The sequence below is a fragment of the Anolis sagrei genome, chromosome 6 (genome assembly GCF_037176765.1).
Source record: "Anolis sagrei isolate rAnoSag1 chromosome 6, rAnoSag1.mat, whole genome shotgun sequence".
Classification (NCBI taxonomy): domain Eukaryota; kingdom Metazoa; phylum Chordata; class Lepidosauria; order Squamata; family Dactyloidae; genus Anolis; species Anolis sagrei.
Genome location: NC_090026.1, coordinates 61,703,532 through 61,728,952, shown reverse-complemented (window position 1 = coordinate 61,728,952; position 25,421 = coordinate 61,703,532). Strand labels below are relative to the sequence as shown.

Below are 25,421 nucleotides of genomic sequence, written 5' to 3'. Positions count from 1 at the left end.
TCAGATGGTAATGAGTACAGTAGTCAGGCCTGCCCTGGAAATGGTGGCTTGGGTGTACTCCATGTATGGTGGGTTTCTCCTTCAGCCTCATTAGAATGACCACTCACAGTGAGTATCAACTTCTCATTCCTATGGGGGGGAAATCCTATTTAATACTACAATGTAACATTTGTAATGTGTTCTAGATTTCATGGTGGGAAATCAAAAAGTCATCCTCCATATCCATAACGATTTAAATGCTTTGAAACAAATCATTTCTGATATTCCCCATAAGGGGAGATTAGCATACAATGACCAGGGTGGACTGCATTGGGATTTGAATTAATACAATAGTGTTGGTTATCTAGCTCCCTTGTTTCAAAGAAACTCCATGTAAAGATATATTGTATGCTCTCATGACATCATTGGAAGTCATGAGAGCATACAATATATCTTTACCTGCAGATGGCCATCTGTCGGGGGTACTTTGTGATTTTCCTGCTTCTTGGCAGGGGGTTGAACTGGATGTCCCACAAGGTCTCTTCCAACTCAAGGATTCTATGATTTCTATGATTCACACTCTGGAAAAATTACCTTTATTATCCTCTCAGAAGAGAACATTGCTAAACATATTCCTAGTAAGTTAAGAGTTGAATTTACAAGTACGAATAACAAGGGCTTATTTACAAAGTATTTGTAACTTTTTGTTTATATTAAACATGAAGATGTTGAATATTTCTGCTACATTTCAGAAATCAACATTACTCCTTGTTGACAATAGGCTGGATATCACTGAAGTCCTCTTCCTCCAGATCTGTCCTTTAATGGCTTCCACTTCAGCTTCATTTGGTTTTTAATTCATTTTACTCAAAGCTTGGGCAACTTCATAAATATCAACGTCTAAGGGAGAAGAAAATGATTTCAGTTCAATGTCAGTTTATAATAAAATAACACAAGACTAAAGCTGAATCATTAAGTGCAAATTGTCCATGCTATCCAGTTTCTATGTATGATTGTGAAACCCAGGCAGCGAAGTCTGATAGGAGGAAAACAATCTCTTTTGAAATGTGCTGGAGAAAAGTTCTATGGATAATCTGGACTGTTGAAAAGACAAAATAAATGGGCCCTCTAGCAAATAAAACATCCCTAGAAGCAAAGATGACTACACTGACACTGTTGTACTTTGAACATCTCATATAAAAACATGAGACATGTCTCAATGGGAAAAGGCAATAATGATTGTTAGGTCTATCCATCTGCATCACAAATGGACAGAATCAAGGAAGCTATGGCGCTGAGTCTTCAAGACCTGGCAGTGCTGTTGATGACAGGATGACTTTGAGGTCTCATTCGTAGGTCACCATAAGTCAAAATTCATAGCGGTTAATAACAAAGCAAATTCCAGAACTGTGACAGTGAAAATATTTTGTAAAAGTTTAGCAGTTGCATTTGCGATTCTGAAGCAGTATGAAGGGTAACTATTCATCCAATAGCACTTGAATACTTCCACCAAATATACAGTTCCAGCCAGGCCTGTAGCCAGAGGGGGTTAAACACCCCCCCACCCCGGAAATTTTTCAGGTTAAAAAACCCCTGATTTACTCGTATTGTCGAAGGCTTTCATGGCCGGAATCACTGGGTTGTTGTAGGTTTTTTCGGGCTATATGGCCATAGTCTAGAGGCATTCTCTCCTAACGTTTCGCCTGCATCTATGGCAAACATCCTCAGAGGTAGTGAGGTCTGTTGGAACTAGGAAAAAGGGTTTATATATCTGTGGAATGACCAGGGTGAGACAAAGGACTCTTGTCTGCTGGAGCTAGGTGTGAATGTTTCAACTGACCACCTTGATTAGCATATAATGGCCTGACATTGCCTAGAGCAAACTTTTGTTGAGAGGTAATTAGATGTCTTTGCTTGTTTCCTCTCTGTTGTTGTGCTGTTGTAATTTTAGAGCTTTTTAATACTGGTAGCCAGATTTTGTTCATTTCCATGGTTTCCTCATTTTGGAAACCGTGAAATCAGCCATAGCAGAGCACCTGATGAACCAACTTGGACACAGCATTTTATTTGAGAACACAGAAATGCTGGATCACTCCAACAACCACCATGTCAGACTATACAGAGAAGCCATTGAAATCCACAAGCATGTGGACAATTTCAACAGAAAGGAGGAAACCATGAAAATGAACAAAATCTGGCTACCAGTATTAAAAGACTCTAAAATTACAACAGCACAACAACAGAGAGGAAACAAACAAGGATATCTAATTACCTCTCAACAAAAGTTTGCTCTAGGCAATGTCAGGCCATTATATGCTAATCAAGGTGGTCAGTTGAAACATTCACACCTAGCTCCAGCAGACAAGAGTCCTTTGTCTCACCTTGGTCATTCCACAGATATATAAACCCTTTTTCCTAGTTCCAACAGACCTCACTAGCTCTGAGGATGCTTGCCATAGATGCAGGCGAAACTTCAGGAGAGAATGCCTCTAGACCATGTCCAAAAAACCTACAACAACCCTGGTTTGCTCATTAATTTTAACTGGTTAACCAAATCCCCATGCTAAGTCTATGAGATTGCACCTGCAGAAAAACCATCAAATGCACTGGAAGCATATCTTATCTTGTCTGTGATCGACAGTTTTCCGAATGTGAAGAAACTTCTTCAGATTTCTGCAACATTGCCAATGTCAACAGCTACAAATGAAAGGTCATTTTCAACCCTTAAACGTTTGAAAACACACCAGAAGCACAATGAGGCAAGAAAGACTGACTCGACTTGCACTCTTGAGTGTCCACCGAAGTTTATCAATAGAGCCTGATTTCTGTCAAAGTGTATTGACACAGTTTTCAAGTGTTTCTAACAAACGTTGTGGTATTCTTTTGTAACTATAAATTATCAATTAGTAATCATTTTCAGTTATTTTAAGACTTGAAACGTTTAACTAAAACAGAAATTTGATTTAATGAAGTCTATATAAAATATACTTGAAACCATATAATTTAAAGTATTTTATGTTATGGCACGATGAAACATGCCTGTTACTCTTTGTAGTCTTTTACCTAGGTCATTGCTATCTTAAATGCTGGTTATAAGTTTTAATCCTTGTTTTATCAGTTTTATCTGCTGTTAATTCCACCCACATCGTGTGTTTTAATAAGTTTTGGCTATTTTTGGCCTTACTAACCTTGCCTACCTTGTATCTTATACCTTTTACGGAGCAATAAGGGTCTTTGGACTGTATTAAAAAATGTTGTTGTTGTGTTATCGAACTACTCTTCATGATTTGCTAAAAAAAGTTTAAACCCTCCCCGATTTTTTTTTCTGTCTACGGCCCTGGTTCCAGCCATCTTTCGAGTTCCAAACCTTCCTTCCAATCAGCAAGCAAGCATAATGTTAAGATAAAATGCAACTTACATTAAAAATACACTGCTAACGCTACTATACCATAGTACAGGGGTCCTCAAACTTTCTAAACAGAGGGCCAGGTCACAATCCCTCAAACTGTTGGAGGGCTGGATTATAATTTGAAAAAAAAAATGGACGAATTCCAATGCACACTGCACATATCTTGTAGTGCAAAAAACACTTAAAAACAATACAGTAATTAAAATGAAGAACGATTTTAACAAATATAAACTTCTTAGTATTTCAATGGGAAGTGCGAACCTGCGTTTGGCTGATGAGATAGGATTGTTGTTGTTGTGTGCTTTCAAGTCATTTCAGACTTAGGTTGACCCTGAACGAGGGCCGGGTAAGTGACCTTGGAGGGCCGTATCCAGCCCGCGGGCCGTAGTTTGAGGACCCCTGCCATAGTATTTCCCAAAGTAACTTTTTGAACGTATTGACATCTTTTTCTAATGTAAATGATTCTTAAGAGTTTTGCATTATTCAATCTGGTTCAAAATGTCCCTGTTATAGTCAATGAGAAATAGGGTGTGGAAGTTCAGTTTCCCACAGCAAGAAATGAGTTTGTTGATTCTGACACTAGCCAGGTGCAGGTGCAAATTGACTCAGAAAAGGAGGACAGTTCTCAGCCTGATAATGAGCAGGAAGGCAAACTGGATAACACTAACGAACAGACTGACCTTGACGAAACGGGAAACGTAGATCATGCTGACCATTTTGAATTCAGAGTTCAAAGGAGTGTGAGAATAGCTAACAAGAAGGAGGTCAGAGGACAAAGAAACACTTTCATGTTTTGCAAAGGATATTAAGCTGTGTGTTTGGGACCAAACCTTTGTCAGAGCAACTTTTCGTTTAACCAGGACTCAGGACTGAGTCATGTTCTCATGGGATGTTGCTTTGCTGGTGTCTTTTTGGATTATGCTTCAAAGTGTTATTTTGTATTGATCTTTTGGAACATTACTTTTGCTTTTAAGAACTTTTTACCTTTTATTTTTTAATATACTATAAAGACTTCTGGCTGTGTGCAGTTTGGTGTTTTTAGCAAGGTGAATCTATTCTGAGGTGTGACAGCAAGATACAATTACATCATATCTTATGTATTACATCTTATTTATTTTTTGTAAGCCACTCTGAATGCCTCTGTGGCTGAAGAGCAGGGTAAAAGAAACTCTCGAGGTGTGTGTGTGTGTGTGTGTGTATATATATATAGGCAGGCATCCTATGCTAAGCTTTACTACCCAGCTTCCTTTGTAACAACCAAATCAAGATTTGAAAAAGAAATACTGGAGTCACTTACTCTGAAGGCCTGGACAAATGGGTAGCAACTGTTGAAGCATGTTTGCCACTGTAGCGGCATCTTTTCCTCGAAGCAGGCTCAAAATGTCATCCGTAAGGACATTCCTACTTCCACATATTTCATCATAAGTACGTGCATTCTGTTGTTGGTACTGACCGCCAGTAGAAAAGGAGGAGTGCGATCCCAGATCATCAAGGCCAGGTTTTGAGTAAGGTTGTTGTAACTCGTAAGGTCCAATTTTTTCAGAAGAAAGGGAACGTACAGGCATCCGATTACCACTTTCCAGCACATCATGATAATGTGAAGCATATTTCTGCGAAGGGAAACTTGCTTGGGATCTTCCTGAAGGAGGATGCAAGGTGGGACTAAGAGAACGTGCCCTTGAGTCGTATGTATTCCTAGCACGTTCCCAGGTTCTTGGTTTACTCACTGCTTTTTCATTACTGGATACTTGTCTTCCTTCTTGGTAATGTTTTCGGTAACTGCTCTGAGATGTACTGAAGAAGGGAGACTTTTCTTTAACTGGTGCTGACTGGGAATAAGCAGAAGCAGATTGGTTGGATTGCTTCATCCAGTCAATTCCAGTACCATAACCAACTGACTGATGGGCAAATGAATTTTCAGGAGCAGATACTGTTGCAAGATCTTGACAACTTAGGCTGTGTGAAGAGACTTTCTGACTCATTTGGTAAGCATATGAGATGGCAGGCGTGGATGAAGTACTTGGTGCAGGCTGTTGCAAGGATTGCAATTGTGTGAAATCATTAGTTGAGCACCCAGGATTCCAACTTTCTCCTAGGGGAAATGAAATGAAATAATACAAAGATTATAAGACTACTGCCATAGATTACATTTTTATTGAGACTTTCCCAGACTTTCTGGAAAGTAGAAACTTGTATTTTCCCAAGTGACAGAGGTGGCACTATTTCCTTTAAAATTAGATGACAATTCTGTTTTGCAGACATTTACTTTGGATGTGCCTCCTCTGATATACAGGGTGTTTCAAAATGATGGACCACATTTTAAAGCAGTACACAACATGAATCCAATTTGAAATAGCTATGAATTAAATTCTTACCACCTGAAAGGTTGGGGCATAGCATTTTAAGCGACTACTGCTAGATGACTTAGATGAAGGGTTAGAAAGCAGGATTATCAAGTTTGCAGATGACATCAAATTGGGAGGGATAGCCAATACTCCAGAGGAAGGGAGCAGGATTCAAAACGATCTTGACAGATTAGAGCGATGGGCCAAAACTAACAAAATGAAGTTCAACAGGGACAAATGCAAGATACTCCACTTAGGCAGAAAAAATGAAATGCAAAGAGACAGAATGGGGGACAATGCCTGGCTTGAGAGCAGAACATGTGAAAAAGATCTTGGAGTCCTCGTGGACAACAAGTTAAACATGAGCCAACAATGTGATGTGGCGGCAAAAAAAGCCAATGGGATTTTGGCCTGCATCAAGAGGAGCATAGTGTCTAGATCTAGGGAAGTCATGCTACGCCTCTATTCTGCATTGGTTAGACCACAACTGGAATATTGTGTCCAGTTCTGGGCACCACAATTCAAGAGAGATATTGACAAGCTGGAATGTGTCCAGAGGAGGGCGACTAAAATGATCAAGGGTTTGGAGATCAAGCCCTATGAGGAGCGGCTTAAGGACCTGGGCATGTTTAGCCTGAAGAAGAGAAGGCTGAGAGGGGATATGATAGCCATGTATAAATATGTGAGAGGAAGCCACAGAGAGGAGGGAGCAAGCTTGTTTTCTGCTTCCTTGGATGCGGAACAATGGCTTCAAACTACAAGAGAGGAGATTCCATCTGAACATGAGGAAGAACTTCCTGACTGTGAGAGCCGTTCAGCAGTGGAACTTTCTGCCCCGGAGTGTGGTGGAGGCTCCTTCTTTGGAAGCTTTTAAACAGAGGCTGGATGGCCATCTGTCAGGGGTGATTTGAATGCAATATTGAATGCAACCCCCTGTTTCTTGGCAGGGGGTTGGACTGGATGGCCCATGAGGTCTCTTCCAACTCTATGATTCTATGATAGAGTTCCTCCATGAATGGGTTTCTAGAAGAATGAGAGAAGAGGGAACAATGGAATAGATGGCATTGTTTTCTTGGCGGGGGGAGAGAGCGATCTAGGTCTGGTCCTAAGGTGACCCCAGATACTGCATTAAACACTTACCTTCCCAGACTGAAAAAAATAAAATAAATATCGAAATACCTGGATGATTTATGTAGCTTTCAAATTGACTGGTGGCCATATGCTGGTTGACATTTCCTATTTCTGGTGACAGCAGTGATGGAAGGCTTTTAATATGGTTGATCTACAAGGAGGAAAAAAAGATGACTTACTGTCTATATGTGTTGCCTCCTCCCTAAACATGAACATTTGCAAAAGTGAATCCTTTTGGGAAAGAATGGCTTGCCATAGATGCAGGCGAAACATCAGGAGAGAATGCCTCTAGAACATGGCCATAGAGCCCGAAAAAACCTACAACAACCCAGTGATATAAGATTTGTTGCTATTGACATAGGATTTGTTGCAGAATTTCCCTTGCAGAAACATTCACACACCCACTGAATTGCCCATATTACATTTAACCATGCAATATTTATTTACTTTCTCCCAATGTAGCAGTGGTTCCCTAACTGTGCACCAGTGGTCCCCAAGCACAAAAATATGGTACGCGGCCTCACCATTACTACATTGTTGCCTCAAAAACACATGGCAACGAGACTGACTGGTCTCGCGAAAGTCTCTTATAGTGCTGAGGCAATGGGGATGTTGAGAGGGGAGAGGCTGACTACCCACAAAAGATTACTACTATTAGATCAGATCTAGATTATTAAATATGTTTTTCTGTAGGCAAGCAGATGGCAATGACATACCGTATATACTCGAGTATAAGCCGACCTGAATATAAGCCGAGGCACCTAATTTTATCACAAAAAACTGGGAAAACATATTGACTCGAGTATAAGTCGAGGGTAGGAAATGCATCCACTATGGGTCAATTTCAAAATAAAAATAGATACCAATAAAATTACATTAATTGAGGCATCAATAGGCCAAATGTTTCTGAATATTTACATAAAACTATAATTTAAGATAAGACTGTCCAACTCTTATTAAACCATTATTCTAACCTCCTTCAATGTAAATGTACTTATTATTAAAATAATAAATATAATAAAAATAATAGAGTAAAATAATGAAAATGCAATAAAAACAGTAATAATAGAGTAAAATAATAAATGTAGCAATAATAGGGTAAAATACTGTAAATGTAATAATAATAATAATAATAATAATAAATAGATTAAAATAATAAATGTAATAATAATAATAATAATAGGGTAAAATACTGTAAATGTAATAATAATAATAGAGCAAAATAATAAATTGAATAATAATAGAGCAAAATAATGTAAATATAATAATAGAGTAAAATAATAAATGTAATAAAATAATACTAATAGGAGTAAAAGAATAAATAACCTTGACTCGAGTATAAGCCAAAGGGAGCTTATTCAGCCTAAAAAGGGGCTGAAAATCTAGGCTTATACTCGAGTATATACAGTATGTTCTGTATCAGAAACTAGAGCTGATGTGGTCTATCCAATGCAATTTTCTGAATCGGCACCCCAAATTACCAAACCAAATCTAAAGTTGACTACAAATTTCGTAACCCTTTTGGTACTAACATTAAAGGTGGTCCCTGGTCAAAGTGGTCCCTATTCAAAAAAAAAGGTTGGAAAGCACTTCAATAAAGGGACTCAAGACAACTAACAATAAACACAAAACAATACTAATGAAAAACAATGAATAGACATTAAAATATAAATATAAAAATGGAAAGCAATTAAACAATATATGCTATTATAACCTTTAAATATTAGAATGCATCAACATCAACCTTAAAATCATACCACTTTTATAAAAACTCAAACAGGGACAAAGTTTCAGTTTTTGTTTAATCGAAGTTGTAGTAGGCTGACCTAAAGCTTTGGTGATTTGACCCCCAGGTATTGAAATCCAGACTGACATATCAAACTCAATTGGAGCAAAGCCTGTTTGGGGTGGGGTGGGGTTCATGTTGAGAGCTACCAAATATTGATTCAGGGAGAAAATACTTATGAGAACAATGAGCACAAGTTTGTTTTTGTTTACATACATTTTGTGCCAAAAATGTGTGGTAAACATGTGGTTTTTTAGGGGGTGGGTATGTGTGAATACTTCTACAAGACACTGTAGACAGTATAATATCCATGTATTCATGAAATACAATATCCATGTGACACAATATATTGTTTAATTCACTTACAGTTGCTTGCTTTTGACAGTAGGCCTTCAGATCTTCTGACAACAACTGCGCGAGGTTTATTACTATAGATGCTTCTTTATCTGATTTTATCTCAAATTTTTCCTGTCAAGATTTCAAAAGGATTTAACAATTCAATGTTAATGAAGTAAACCCATTTCCATCTGCATGCATTTCTACAAAGCATGTGTTTTTTCCCAGTGCCAGCTGGGAAAAACATGAAGGCTAGCCATGCCCCTACAAAAGCTATCTATATAAATAAAAATGTAATGTTCGTTTGTGCTACTCAGAGAACTCAAAAACCACTGGGAGAATTGACACCAAATTTGGACACTATGTCCCTAACAACACAATGTATGTTCTCCACTCAAAAAAACAACAAAAACAAAAAGCAGAAAGGACTTCTAAACTGCATGTCCACAAAGGGGAAACTGCATGTCTACAGAGACCCATGGCCATGCCCCCCTCCTCCTTGCGGGGAAACAGCTGGCCGTTAAAGCCAGGCGCACATGCACGGCCACACACACACACACACACACAAGCAAGTGGAGTGGAGGTGGAGGCGCGCCGCATGCAGCCCCTTCTCTTTCCCTCCTATGTCAGGAGAGCCGTCTCCTCCTCCTTTCCCTGTTGGGAAAGCAGCAGCAACGACAGCAGCAACGGAGCATCCATGCAAGGAAGAAGGAGAGGGGGGGGGGTAGGGAGAGGGGGAGGAGGCGAGGAAGGTCAACGGTGCTTGAATGAAGGACCTTCCTTCTCTCCCTCCCTTCCCTTCTTTCCTCCCTTTCCTTCCTTCTTTTCTTTCCTTTTCTTCCTTCCTTTCCTTCTTTCCCTCCTTCCCTTCCTTCCTGTCCCTCCTTCCTTCTTCCTTCCCTTCTTTTCCTCCCTCCCTCCCTCCCTTTCCTCCTTCTTTCCCTTCCTTCATTTCCTTCCCCTTCATTTCCTTCCCTCCCTTTCTTCATACCCCTCCTTTCTTTCCCTCCTTCCTTCCTTGAATGAAGAACCTTCCTTCTCTCCCTCCCTTCCCTTCTTTCCTTCCTTTCTTTCCTTTTCTTCCTTCCTTCTCCTTCCTTTCCTTCTTTCCCTCCTTCCCTTCCTTCCTGTCCCTCCTTCCTTCCCTTCTTTTCCTCCCTCCCTCCCTTTCCTCCTTCTTTCCCTTCCCCTTCATTTCCTTCCCTTCCTTTCTTCATACCCCTCCTTTCTTTCTCTCCTTCCTCCCTCCCTCCCTGTCCCTCCTTCTTTCTTTTCCTTCCTTCCTGTCCCTCCTTCCTTCCTACTTCCTTTCCTTCTTTCTAAGATATAAATTACAATATTAAATGGAAGGGACAGTCAAGAAGTAACGAGCGAAGGAGGGAAAAAGGGAAGGAAGGAAGGAGAGAAGCAGGGAGGGAAAGAAGGAAAGAAAGATAGAGAAGCAAGGAAGGAGAGAATGAAATAAAAAGTGAAAGGAAAAAGAGAGGGAAGGAAGGCGAGAAGGAACAAAAGATAGGGAAGGAAGGAAGGAAGGATGTAACCAAAGAGCAAAGAAAGGGAGGAAAGAAACAGATAGAGATGGAAGAAAGACGAGAGAAAGGGAAAGAAAAAGAGGAAAGGAAGGAAAGAGGGAAGGAAGGAGAGAAAGAGGGAGGGAATGTTGGCCACAGCAATGCGTGGCGGGTACAGCTAGTTTTATAGTAAAACTCAAAGTTTCTTAACATAACAAATGTGTACATAACCCTCAAAAGCTTGGGCACTTCTACATTACCAAATATTCCAGAGCTTTCAATTTCCGAACTGGATCATTCTGTAAGAGAATTAGACTCCAAATGAATACAATGTTTTAAAATAACACAACAGAAAGGACAGAGGCTTAGATCTATGGCTAGACACCTCAAATGCGGGAGAAAAGCAGATTTCTAGACCAAAGCAGTAATGGGTTTTAACAGATCATTTTGCCCAGGCAAGGGCAAAGGACACCACCAACTCTCCTTTCCAGATCAAAAACATCTCCAGTGAATCCCCAAAGTCCTGCCTGCTATAAGAAGAGAACACTGAAAGGGAGCTGGGCTGAAAATGCATCTCCATTGTAGAATGAATACAGTTTGACACCTCTTAACTGATACAGCTCAAATGCTATGGAATTGTGGGAGGTGTACTTTCAGAAGGTCTTCAGCCTTCTCTGCCAAACAGTGCTGCCACCTCAAAAAACTAAAACTCTCAGGATTCATAGCCCTAGGAAATGAAAAGATAATTTTGGCAGACTTGAATATCCATCCCATCATTCTTTCATATTACACTCTGATTAGAATATTTTGTAAACAAGGAATATTCAACTTCCTGAAGGACTAATGAAAGGAAACGCAGCCTTCAGCTTAACACACTAAATTGCCATAATGAGTGTAAAATAATCTTTTAAGACTGCATACTGCTATGCGTAAGAATTCTGGGACTTGTAGTTTAGGGGAGGGTCTTTAAAATGCTCGGCCAGAGATGTCCTGGGTCTCACTAAACTACAAGCCCCAGAATTCTGCAGGAGGCAGCTAGAGGATTTCAGATGGGATGCATATTCTTTGCTTACTCTTTCAGCTCTTAATTTATTTTATAACTGTATTTTAGCTAAATTGTTTTAGTAACTGTATTTTAATTCTATTTTAATATTTACCTATTCTATGTTTTTAATTGTATTGCAATCTTTGGGGAGGAAGTGACACATAAATAAATAAAGATAACACAAAGCACCACTACTGTTTTAGCATTTAATGTGTATGAAGTAGAAAAATATTCAAAAATTATACAAAAATACTTGGAATATTCAAAAGCAGGTCAGACATTAAACTGAATTTGTTTAAAAGCATAATATACACATACCTCAGGCTTCTGATTTTTAGCAAACCTAAAATAAGAGGTAAAAAGGACAGTAAGATAAAAAGGAGAACCTGAACATAATATCTCTTCAACTCAAGAAAATAACTGTAACTATAACTGGAATGTGCAGACAAAAAGGCAACTTTATCAATGGTTTCTTCCCAGGACCCCCGGGGTCCCGCCCCCCAGGATGAGAAATGCTGCCTTAAGGCCAGCGAGTACAACTCCATTCACCAGGGCTAGAAAACATAACCAAAGCCCTCTTTTACTTTTCCAAATCACCAGACTGGGCCACAGCAATGCGTGGCAGGGGACGGCTAGTAATAATAATAATACTTTATTTATACCCTACTCCATCTCCCCCAGGGTGACTCGGTGCGACTTACATGAGGCCACACCCTCTACACCAGGGGTCCTCAAACTAAGGCCCAGGGGTCGGATGCGGCCCCCCAAGGTCATTTACCCGGCCCTCGCTCAGGGTCAGCCTAAGTCTGAAACTACTTAAAAGCACACAACAACAACAATCCTATCCCATCGGCCAAAAACTTGCCCACATTTCTCTTTGAAATACTAATAAGTTTATATTTATTAACATTGTTCCTCATTTTAAGTATTCTATTGTGTATTGTGTCTACAAATAAGATATGTGCAGCGTGCATAGGAATTCATTCATGGTTTTTTTCAAATTATAATCTGGCCCTCCAACAGTTTGAGGGACTGTGACCTGGCCCTCTGTTTAAAAAGTTTGTGGACCCCTGCTCTACACAGTACCCACATTATAAAACAAAAACATAACAATACCTGAAAATAAAATACATAAAATGCAAACAATCAATATAATAAGCAAAACAACAGTATAAAAACAAACAATTAAAACAAAAGATTTCACTGGGCAGGGTCACATTCAAGAATAAGATTTTAAAAGACTGGGAGGTAGGACAATGTAAAATTATCAGGATGAGGATCCGAGTAAGGGAGTATTTAATTGCACGAACCATAGATAAAGTGCAAATTTTGGTCAGGGAGTATGTAACATTCAATTACTGAATGTTACCTCATTGTAACATTATATTCTCATCATACCTCACTGGAAAAAAGTAATTAGACAAATGTTCCCAAAAAGTTCCCCAACACCCTTTACTAGATGTGAGAGGCATTATCAATATGTTTGTAAAACCATCACCACCCTTTAAGGCCCTTCTACACTTGCTCATCCCTATCCAAGGAAACACATATACACAAATCCTGGTTCTCGGAAAAATAAACTGACAAATCAACAGCTAAGCCTGTTTCAGAAAATCCCTTGCTTCTCGATTACAGGCAGTTCCTGAGTTACAAACAGATGACTTACAGATGACTCATAGTTAAGAACAGGGGCGAGAAAACAGGAAGTGAGAGAAATCTACCCTTAGGAAGGGAAATTCTTTACCCCTGGAAAAGTTATCATTGGGAAAAGGCGTCTCTACTGAAGCTTTCTCACCAATTCTTGTTTCTACATCAAGCCACATTTTTCAAAATCCAATTATCACAGGGACAAAAAGTGAGATGTAATCTGAACAGGGACATAGACAGTGAAACAAACACCACAGGAATATTAACCGTTTCCTATGCTACCAAAAGCTTTTTTCTTTTTTATGTGAGGAGCAAATTATCCAAAACAAAAAAAGATACATTTTTAGTTGGAGTTACACTTAAAAATGCACCTGTTCTTGCTTAGAAACAAGTTCAACTTAAGAATATATCTTGTTTGTAACTTGTGGGCTGCTGTATAGGAATGGAACAGACATAATCTCCAGAAATCTAGAAGTTGATTACCCCTCAGATTTATGAAAATACTTCTAAAAGCTATCCAGAAATTTGAGCTGCTTTATATAAATAAAAATGTAATGTTCATTTGTGGGATTAACATAACTCAAAAACAACTGGGAGAATTGACACCATATTTGGCCACAAGACACCTACTAACCCAAGGAGTGACCATCACTAAAAAAAAATCTGATTTTGTCATTTGGGAGTTGTAGTTACTGGGATTTATAGTTCACCTACAATCAAAGAGCATTCTGAACTCCACCAATGATTGAATTGAACTAAATTGTTGGTCATGGACTCCCATGACCAACAGAAAACACTAGAAGGGTTTGGTGGGCATTGACCTTGACTTTGGGAGTTGTAGTTCACCTACATCCAGAGAGCACTGTGGACTCAAACAATGATGGATCTGGACCAACTTGGCAGGAATACTCAATATGCCCAAATATGAACACAGATGGGGTATGGGGGAAATAGACCTTGACATTTGGGAGTTGCAGTTACTGGGATTTACAGTGCACCTACAATCAACAAGCATTATGACCCCCACGAACTGTTTACCCACAAGCATAGAGAAATTACATATATTTGAAACCAATACTTTCTCATGACTTTATTTTCTAGATCAACAGACAGGGCCACATGGCAGGGGACGGCTAGTCATCAATATCGAGATTAAATACACAAGCTGCAGTTTAATCCAAACAAGGTGAAACCACTTTGTCACTCCAAGAAACTGTGCTGTTTTTTTTAACATAACTGATCAGATCTGACTGCCCAGAAGAAGGCCAAGGCCCCACCCCATAATTTAGTGAATAAACAGCTAATCAGAAAACAGTATTCCTAATGTAAATGCTCTCTTTAGTCCAGATTTTCAGCAGACTTGCAACAAAGCCAGACTGCTAAAAAAACTATCTGAGAAAGAATGACAATGGACTCAGATCAAATGAAAATAATCAACTGCTTTACTACTTACCTTGCTTTTTGCTTTGCTGGTGCAGCAAGGGAAACAAAATGGAGATGAAGATATTAATAAAAACAGTTCATTTTCCAGCAAAGAAGGCAGTAACGTCCTTTATATTGTGTTGCTGCTCCCACTTATTTCTTGTAAATTAAATAATACTTAAAACTTTATTTGTATTGTGCCCTATCTCCCCAAGGGGGCTCAGGGCGGATTCCAATATACAATGGCAAACATTCAATGTCTTCAGAAAACAAACAAGTACCAACATTATATCCCCAGAAAAGCCCCCACATATTAAAACAACATTAGAACCTAACACCAATACATTAACCTAATCATAATCAAACAAGAATTATCCAACGATGTAAAATCTGAACATAAAACATTCAGATTAATTTACAAAAGCCAACTATCATTCACAAAATTGTGTAGGTTGGTTTTGTGGCCAGAGTGGTTGCATGGCTAGTGATGGTAACTGGGCTAACACAGACTAGATAAGCCTGAGTACAAAATAGTTCTCAATCAGAGGTTCCGTAGTAATCTCTCAATGTCTAATCCTCCTCCTCTCCGTATGCTAATGAGCAATGATGACTCTTCAATTGTTTTATGAAGGAGAGGAGGGAGGGGGGCAGCTTTATTTCTTTAGGGAGGGAGTTCCAGAGGAGGGGGGCAACTATGGAGAACGCCCTCTCGCTCATTTCCACCAGCCTACTTGAGATGTGGGTGGAACCAAGAGCAGGCACAAAAAAGAAAAAAAAAGTTTGGTTTTACCATGTGGGAAAGGAAACCTGCTAGAGTTCCAAGTTTTCCTTCTGCAAAATACACACTTCTGAGCTCTTCAGATCTTTTAGATTCGCAAACACATTTGGCGAGGACGAGAGACAGTGCCTTCTCTGTGGTGGCCCCTCAGCTGTGGAACTCCTTGCCTAGGGATATTAAATCAGCACCCTCCCTCCTGACCTTTCGAAAAAGACTGAAAACTTGGCTCTTCGAGCAAGCATTCGGAACCTTAGGATAAATAGACAAACTTGAATTGGAAAATGGCCCAGGAACGGCCAAGACGATGGAACGCATGAGGATTTGAATGAGAGGACATAGTTTTTAAAATGTTTTACTATTTATTGTTTTTATGTTCTAAATGTACTGTAATGTTTCTTTTTTTGTAAATAAATAAATAAATAAATAAATAAAATTTGTTTATTTTTAAACTTTTTTTTCTGGAACTTTTTGACGTTTCCTCCATTTATTTAACCTACTAGCTTTTTTAAAAAAAGAAAAACACATTTATTTATTTCTTCTCTCTTTCTTACTTAAGGCTCCAGCTTTTGGGGGGTGGGAAGCTTAATGGAAGGAAGCTTAATGGGAATGTGAGGGAGAAGGAGGAAAGGAACAAGCAAAGATGTCCCCAGAAAGAACGGAGGATGGCCACCAATATATCTTTCTGGTCCTACAACCCAACCCGTACCCCCTTTGGCGATGGGTATGAGACTCACACCATAGGCAGATTGAAGCATAGCAGAGGGAGGCGCCTAAGAGCATCCATAAGAAATTGTTGCAATAGGAATACCCTCTAAATCTGTGGAACTGAAGGCCAAAACATCTTGAGACCTACAGGTTGATTACCACTGCTCTACATTGTTGCCGTCTTCCAATCCATGCCAGGGGGCATGGAGGTGCTTTGGAATGACAACATGGTGTCTGGAGGCATAATAACCCGAACCCCCAAACATCCCACCCCCAAACTAGCAGCATGGACATAGGACCATAGGTCTAGGGAAACCAATATGACGGCAATGGGGCAGAGCTACAGGGGCAGCCAGGGAACCCCAGAGTGAAACTGGATGGTCGGATTGTCAGTTCCTCCTCTCCCCCGCCTCCCCAGATCCACACTTCCTTTATATTGGGAGGAAAGAATTGGGAAGCAAAGGAAAGGCATGACTGGAAACACCAGTCCTGTGCTGACTCCTATTCAACCCGCTCTCCCCGGATTCGAACCGCTGACCTCAGCAGTCTTACCGGCACAAGGGTTTAACCCATTGCGCCACCGGGAGATCCAACTGTATTGCTAAAAGAAAATAAAACCCACAGGACACTATGTATGAAACAAATTCTTGGACTTCCAGGTTTTTTTTAATACCAGCACCTATCTTTTGTCTCTGACTTGTAACTGACGGATTACAAGATGATGTATTCTCACTTCTGTATCAAAGAAATCCAAGAACACTTTTAATTTTATAATTAATTGAAGTAGTTCTTTATGAATGTAAATATATATTTGGAAAGTGTGTTGTTTTAAGTTAACATATGAAATATATAGAATTCTTACTTACAAGATTTGCCCGGTCTTTCAAAACCTTCACACTAAAGAATAACAGGAGATATAATCAGATTCAGTTCAATCATGGAAAAAAAGAATCATGAACAAAACGTTGTTGCTTTAATATACTATATAGAGAAAAGGGGGTTGGAAAAGTTTAGTGTTGATATCTGGAATTTCTTTTTTTAGAAAGTCCTACAAGACAGGAACTAAACTATACAAGTGCCTCAGCCTATTAAAGTACTCTAGTCTGAGGACAATTAGCCTTCATTTATGCCTATCTGTTAATTGGGTTAAAAAGATCTGTTTACAGTTCCAGTTGGAAATAAATATTTAATCTGATGACAAAATGAGTTGTGACAAAGAAAAAAAAAGTGTTATTTTAGATTGTTCCAAAAGTTTCATCTCATGAAACTATTGGAATATAATGCCAAGTTACCTGTATATACTCAAGTATAAGCCGACCCGAATATAAGCCGAGACACCTAATTTTACCACAAAAAACTGGGAAAACATATTGACTTGAGTATAAGCCGAGGGTGGGAAACACAGCCACTACAGGTAAATTTCAAAATCAAAATAGATACCAATACAATTACATTAATTGAGGCATCAGGAGGTGAACTGTTTTTTAATATTTACATAAAACTGTAATTTGAGATAAGACTGCCCAACTCTGATTAAATCATTACATATCTTCAATGTAAATGTACTTCTGCATCCTTCCAACAGTAATAAAGAGAGTAAAATAATAAATATAATAATAATAATAAAGTAAAATAATGGAAATGCAATAGTAACAGTAATAATAGAGTAGAACAATAAATGTAATAATAGAGTAAAATAATAAATGCAATAATAATAAAGTAAAATAATAAATGTAATAATAATAATAGGGTAAAATACTGCAAATGTAATAATAATAAAGAGAGTAAAACAATACATGAAATAAAAATAATGCTAATAACAGAGTAAAATAATAAATAACCTTGACTTGAGTATAAGCTGAGGGGAGCTTTTTCAGCCTAAAAAGGGGGCTGAAAAACTAGGCTTATATTCGAGTATATACAGTATTTTTCTATTCCATTCTGCATACTCTGTTGCTTCACCAACACATTCCATTTAATTTCAAAAAATATAAATAGGACTTTTCACTTTATAAGTTGAAATCTAGATAAAACATTACTAGATTGTTTACACCATAATTGTTGAGGGTCACTAAGTATGAAGAGCCCATCAGATACTAGATCGCCATTACTTAGAATTACAGAAGTATCATCAATGTAAAGCTTACCTTATACATTTTTAAACCTTCAGTCTTTTCTACCTCTCTTGCCATCCGCCTAAGAAACACATTTTTGTCTTCTTTTGGGGGTTTCGTTGCTTTGTCTGGATGATGTTTTTGCTAGCAAAGAAATAAAAAAAGTCAAAAATGTATATTGATTGGCTTTCTAAAGCCTCTTCTACTATCAAGGAGTTGAAACAATTAAAACAAAAGGGGGTGGGGTGGCTATGATTAAACAGTACTTTACATGTTGTCGAAAATTTCTTTGATTCCTTATTTACAAGCAAAACTTATTATTTGGCAAAACAACCCAAGCAGCTTCCATGCTGATAATGACAAGGAAACTTGATGGAAATCTTTGTAAGGGAAATGGTCCCTCTCTAACAAGCTGTCTCCTAGTAGTATTGGAGAAACAGCTAACCCAGGAATGGGATTGCCCAGGATGAGTGCAGCTATCTGCTCTACATCATTCAAACAATCCCTACATATGTGATGACAGGAAGAGAAATCATTACTACACACAGAGACTGGGTGCTCATATGTTTGTGTGAACAGACATTATATGTGGATAAGTGCAAGTTCTGGTGAACACAATCGTTCTGCAGGTGGTCTTGGTTGTCCTCTCCCAATGCCTACTCCACAGAGGTGCTTTAAAGAGAAAATCAGGCCTTAACGTTTATATCAATTAGTGCTTCATAGCTATTCTCAGATCTAGTTGTTCTGTTCCAAAAAATCTTGGTTTCGGGAATGTGCAGAAAGAAACTGCATCGCTCTTGCTCTGATATTGAAAGAGTGCATAGTTAGGGTCTTTTGCTTTTCAATCCCCTTCTCCAAGACTTCCAACACCATCCGTTGTGTTTTCCTGCTTTTTTGTATGGCTTGAAGGTCCTCTTAACACACTGTACGTTATGCAAAGTAAGATCCCAAATGTTGCAAACGAAGACTTCCTTTTCTGCAACCAAACAAATTACCGTATATTCCGGCATATAAGACAACTGGGTGTATACAACGACCCACAACTTTTCAAGTTAAAATATAGAGTTTGGGATATACTTGCCATATACTACCCCTCTTCTAACACACACCAAATAAAAAATTTAAAAGCATCAGATTTGATTTCAATATGGTAATTTTCCTATTACTGTACCTCCTCCTCTGCCTCTCAGATCTCACACATGGGTGCCTGCGCTGCTTCACTGCAATCTTCAGGAGCGAGATCTGACAGCCATGCTGGACTCCCCTACCACATCATTAATTCCATGCAAGCATGAAGTCATGGCAGCATATCTTCACATTTTGACTAATCCCACCCATAGGAATTCAGTTTTTTCACAATGTTCTCAATGGGCAAGGATATTATAAAATTCCATATCTTATGAACAACTCCAACGCATTATTTTGTGAGACTGTTGCAAATTTTATCTTTGAGATTAGTAACTTTTAAGTACGTTTTTCTTTTTATCTGTGACTTCCTCTTGTTGTATATACCTGTGTTGTATGCCAATTTTGCTGTTGTATGCCAATGAAGTCTGTGTGTGGAATAAAAACTTGCTCCTCTCTGCCCCACAATGATGTCAGTTAATTTTCACACCAATTGGTGTGATGGGCAAGAAGATTTAATAAACCTCACATAACATGCTACAGAAGTACAGTGGGCCCTTGATATCTGATTTGGGTATCCACAAATGCCAAAATCTGTGGATACAATAGCATAATAAATGGTGTCACTTATATAAAATGGTGAGCAATGCAAACAAGCATGGGAGAGAGCCTGAGGATCTGTGAAATGGAAGGAAGGAACATAACTAAGCAGTGCTCAGCTCATGGCAAAATGAAGGTTTGGTTTTAGGATTTCCCCCAAAGTATTTTATAGCTCTGGTGTCTCCAAAACAGCCTGGTGAAGTGCACTATTCATGTGAAATCCACAGGCTGAAAACAAGGTTCCCAGTCCCCATGCTGCAAGAAAGAATGCTAGAGACAAAACTTAGAAACATTAATTTTGCCCTATTTGGTACCATATTTCCATACTTTTTTATTACAAGTAGAGATAACTTACAAGATAATAGTTTCTGTGTTTTCTCCCAATGAGGTGTTGTATCATTGGTGTCAACTCTGTAGTAAACTGGCATAATTGGCATTCATAGAATGGAAACTGTTTCCCTTGGATTCGAATTTCGATTAAATATTCCAAACCTGTAAGCACAGAGACATTGATGTAGGCATTTATTTATCTAAAAAAAAAAATCTATTTATAGCATTGCATTGAAAGATTTTTATTTGTTTTATTTCCCTACTTTGCAATTCCAAATAAGGCATAGCACAAGTATGTGATCGCAATAGCATGGAAAAAGAGGCTATTCCTCAATTACCATTTATTTAGAAGTTAGTACATGGTGTCGGACAGCTCAAGCACAGAGTAGATAATTGATCTAATTCTCAGGATGACAGCACTGCAGATTACAGGGAAAATGTAGGTTTCATTAAATGATAAGCACTAATTGACTGTTGAGAATGCTAGTAATAAAGCTGGGATTATATCCACATCCCTCTTCCTTGTTCATATCTACTTCAGCGTCACAAATTCTCTACTTTTTAACTGAATTTTAAAATGACTGCTGAACCAAGTCTTTTGGATTCTTATTGTAGAACAACAGAATTTAAATTTTTCACCTCTACAGTCCAGATAAAATAAAATTTACTAATAAACTGATTTCTGTACAAAGTTCTCAGAAATTGTCTTGGAGGAGGAAAATGTAACAAAATCACCATTTCAAATCGAACTTTGTTTTAAGAAGTTTTCAGTTACTTGAAAGAGAGAAATTATCATTGATTTTACCTGAAGTATATTCATTTTCAGCAATTAAGGAATTAATATTCTTCGATATATTGCCTCTTCCACTTGCTCCAATAATTGGAAGTGCCTCCACATGGCGGAGTTATCCTCCAAAGAGTCAGCTATTATTACACCATATTTTTGTATAAAAGAACTACCATGGCCTTTTTTGGGGGGGGGGGGGGGTAAAAGAGAAAAGCTGAACAAGAGATAGCAGAGAGAACACTTTAAGTCAGTAGTAGTCCAATCCCCAGGACAATTATCTACGTATACTTCAACCTCATGTCAGTTCACTTCATGATGAAGAGGATGTTTGTCCCTTCACTGCTGTAAACAACCCTATTTTAGTAAGACCAATGTTTCTTTTTTTCAGAACAGAGGGAAAAGCATCCTTTGGATGAGATACATCAAGGGCGAATGGATGAGATACAAACAAGGCCGAAAGGTGCTATCATTCCCAAGAGTCTACTGTTTCATCACTTGTGGCAACTGCTTGTCTTGTTGATAGGAATTCCCCTTAATATTTCCTTTCCTTGGAAATGTAAGAGAAATCTATATCTATATCTATATAAATAAAGTAATGCCAGGTATTTTGCTTATAAGGCCAGTTTTGATGACAAAAATTTTCCCAGGAAAATTTTAAAAAGAACTTGAAGCAGAACTTAATGGAAGAAATATAATGAAAATCAGAGATTGGGATCTGAAGATGATAAATATGGAAAGGATAAAAGATCAATTAATAGGAAGAGATTTAGAGTGGTATAAATACTTCCAATTGGGGAAATGGTCAAGTGATATAAAGAAAAAGTATAACACCGGTAGGGAACATATGAAATTTGAGAAGATGATAACTCAAAGGGAGGATAAAGAAGATAATGTAACATTAAAAGGCACAGTAAGCAATATTTATAAATTATTAATAATGGTCAAAAAGGAACAAGACCACTTGAGGGGTGTAAGGGAAGTACATTTCGGGGGGAAAGTGAATGATCAAGAATGATCAAGTATGCAATTACTAAAAAATATATCCATAAGAATTAAGGAAAACTATTTAAAAATGTTATGGAAATGGTAAAACGTGGAGACCATGACAGACTTTGTATTTCTAGGTGCAAAGATTACTGCAGATGCAGACTGTGGCCAGGAAATCAGAAGACGCTTACTTCTTGGGAGGAGAGCAATGTCCAATCTCGATAAAATAGTAAAGAGTAGAGACATCACACTGGCAACAAAGATCCGCATAGTCAAAGCCATGGTATTCCCTGTAGTCACCTACGGATGTGAGAGCTGGACCTTAGGGAAGGCTGAGCGAAGGAAGATCGATGCTTTTGAACTGTGGTGTTGGAGGAAAGTTCTGAGAGTGCCTTGGACTGTGAGAAGATCCAACCAGTCCATCCTCCAGGAAATAAATCCCGACTGCTCATTGGAGGGAAGGATACTAGAGACAAAGTTGAAGTACTTTGGCCACATCATGAGGAGACAGCAAAGCTTAGAGAAGACAATTATGCTAGGGAAAGTGGAAGGTAAAAGGAAGAGGGGCCGACCAAGGGCAAGATGGATGGATGGCATCCTTGAAGTGACTGGACTGACCTTGAAGGAGCTGGGGGGGGGGGGGGGGTGGCGGCCGACAGGGAGCTCTGGCGTGGGCTGGTCCATGAGGTCACGAAGAGTCGGAGACAACTGAACGAATGAACTACAACAACATGGAAATGGAACTTAACCCTGGTTAGATTAAATCAGATAGATAAAAAAATATTCAGATCAGTGCTGGAGAGGCTATCAGGAAATAGGCTCATATTTTCATATGTGGTGGTACTGGAAATTTATACAAACATTTCGGGAAAGGGTATTTAAAGAAATAAGAATAATTATAAAAATAGAAATAGAGAGTACACCAAAATCACCATTATTACTCATACATGACAATCCAATTTCTTCACAAGAGGAGAAGGAAATGGTTTCTAATTTGCTAACAGCAGTAAAATTGTTAGTAGCAAAAAATTGGAAAGAAAGAAAGGAAGTTTAGTTAGAAGAATGGTACAGGGAAATTTGGAACATAGTTATTAATAACAAATTGACTTGTAATATTAAAATTAAAAAGGCATTATGGAAACAAACCGGTTTTTGGAAATTTTTTCGAGTATATCTTCAATGAGGGAAAAGGTTACAAGCCGGCAACAGAAGCAATGACATTTTTGAGTTGTGAAACAAGAGTTGGTCCTGGCAAAAGTGGCACAAAATAAGGGTGGGCGGGAGGGAGGAAAAATGTAATAATAATAATAATAATAATAACAACAACAACCAAAATATGTATACGTACATAAAATATGTGTAGTAGAGATATATGTAGTATAAGCTGCAATTAGGGAAAATAAAAAAACTGATAAGTGTGCTTATAGTACATCTGATTTTCTTCTTTTTATTTGTGCAAAATATGGCATACTTTCCCTGTCCAAGATATTGTAAAAAGGGGAAAGGATGTATATTTATACATTTTGATGGATAAATAATTATTTTTAAATTTTACTTGGATCAGGGCAGTGACGTTTTAGACATGATGAAAACTGAAGTTTCCACTCCTGAGGCCAAGGAAAAGACTTCAATTGCCTTCTTAAGGGCAGTCTCCTATCCTGATTTTTAGTGCATCCTTGCTATACTTACAGCAAGGGTGTTTGTATATTAGACGTAACACTTTTCAAAAGGTTACAGGATTTCTCAACACATTATGGATTAAGGTTGTTGGGAGGAAGGTTTACTATACCCCTCTTTCACTATATCCATAGAGTAATCTATAAAGGAAATTTCCAGGGATGAAGGGACTGCTTTGGGAAACTGCTCCCTGGAACTGAGTAATCTCCAAAGGCAGGCCAAGGCCTAATGTTTGGATTGCCTTTCTCAAATACAAGGAAAATGGTCTGATTGGAATAACTGCGAAGACCTTTATTCTTATACCTCACCACCATCTCCCCGAAGGGACTTGGAGCAGTCTACATAAGGGTCAAAATGGCCACAAGAATAAAGCAGAACCAGATTAAAAAAAACAATGAATTAAAACATGTAAATATAAAACAACAGCATTGAAACTCAAAACAAAAACTCAACAAAACCAAGAAGATACTCCTAGGACCTCCCTCCTCCTGAAGAAGCAAAGGAGTAGTCATTTCCATAATCTTCCCCTGAAGATTGCCAGGAGTAAACCATGCTGCTCAGGATGGAAGTATGTTGGACTTTCCTATGCTTTTGGCAGGAGCCATGTTGAATCTGCTTAGAAGCACCTGACTCTGAAGCTGAGGCCTTTGGCTCAACCATGTGTGGACATTCTCGGACCTAGTCCTATACAGGCCACTAAGATAGCACCCACCCAATTCAGAAGGGGAAGGCTCTGTATCCTCCTACATGTCTAAAGCACATGAGAATGAAAAATTACTCATCCGTTTGAACCAGCAAGCCTTGTGGATTTGACTGTGGTCTAATTCATACTACCGGGGACCAAGTGATAGACAGCTAGGAGGGAAAAGAACAATTTGCCCAACCTTGGTCCTTCTGATCCTCCCAAGCTGTGGATAGCTGCTACCAGAGCAGCACAGCCAGCAGCAATGCGAACAGGCTCCTGTGAGATCAGCACCTGGAACTAAGACAGTGGGGATCACCTTGAGGGACAAAGCTGGGGAGATACTTGGGCCCCTTTGTACTCATGATTTCCCTGTCTTCTCTGTCGCCTCCTTCCTAGCTGTTTCAGCCCAAGTTTGAGAATCACAAGGAGGAAGCAGAATGGAAGGATTTCCCCTCATCCTACTGTTCCTACACTTCCTCACTGGCCATGTTCCCTCTGAAATGGCCTCTTGCCTGCCAATCCGGGGGGGGGGGGGGGTGAATTTGAAGAAGGGAAGATTTCTGCCCAGTTTGGTGCTCCTTCGCGTCTGTCTGGAAAAACCTGGTCATGTTCATCCCTTATACATAGGTCTGGGGGTGACGGGGCACGACAAATTCAACCAGCTAGAACCCAACTGGCAATTATCACCCAAAGGACCTTTTCATCCACTGCCCATTGGCTTGCTAGAAACAATTTGATAGCTAAACAAAATTCCAGTTTGAATTCAGTTCAGTTCCAAACAGAATTAAAGACCTATCTCATCCAGCAGGCCTAACCAGTGAATTTTAAACTATTAATTTTAAATTTACATTACTATGCATGATTTTAATATTTTAATAAGTATGTCTTCTAATATGTGTATTTTAACAGACATGTTTTATCAATTTATTTTAACTGTGTTGTACCGCACCTCAAGACATGAGAAGAGGGTGACAAAAAAATGCAACATCATCATCGACAACAACATTATTCACCAAATGTAC

General features: G+C 38.7%; 1 protein-coding gene across 5 annotated transcripts in view; it reads right to left on the bottom strand.

The window, feature by feature from the left end:
* Positions 1–552: 552 nt before the first annotated feature.
* Positions 553–25,421, bottom strand: part of LOC132778493 (uncharacterized) — a 44,071-nt gene continuing 19,202 nt past the window's right edge. For all 5 annotated transcript variants that reach the window (XM_060781499.2, XM_060781501.2, XM_060781502.2 and 2 more), the window contains 10 exons: positions 20,289–20,425; positions 18,242–18,352; positions 16,961–16,991; positions 14,643–14,658; positions 11,861–11,885; positions 10,758–10,796; positions 9,017–9,118; positions 6,913–7,015; positions 4,686–5,480; positions 553–879 (listed from right to left, as the gene is read on the bottom strand). In XM_060781499.2, coding sequence (XP_060637482.2) covers positions 833–879; positions 4,686–5,480; positions 6,913–7,015; positions 9,017–9,118; positions 10,758–10,796; positions 11,861–11,885; positions 14,643–14,658; positions 16,961–16,991; positions 18,242–18,352; positions 20,289–20,425 — 1,406 coding nt within the window. In that variant the 3' untranslated portion in view covers positions 553–832. The remainder of the gene's footprint in view (positions 880–4,685; positions 5,481–6,912; positions 7,016–9,016; positions 9,119–10,757; positions 10,797–11,860; positions 11,886–14,642; positions 14,659–16,960; positions 16,992–18,241; positions 18,353–20,288; positions 20,426–25,421) is intronic.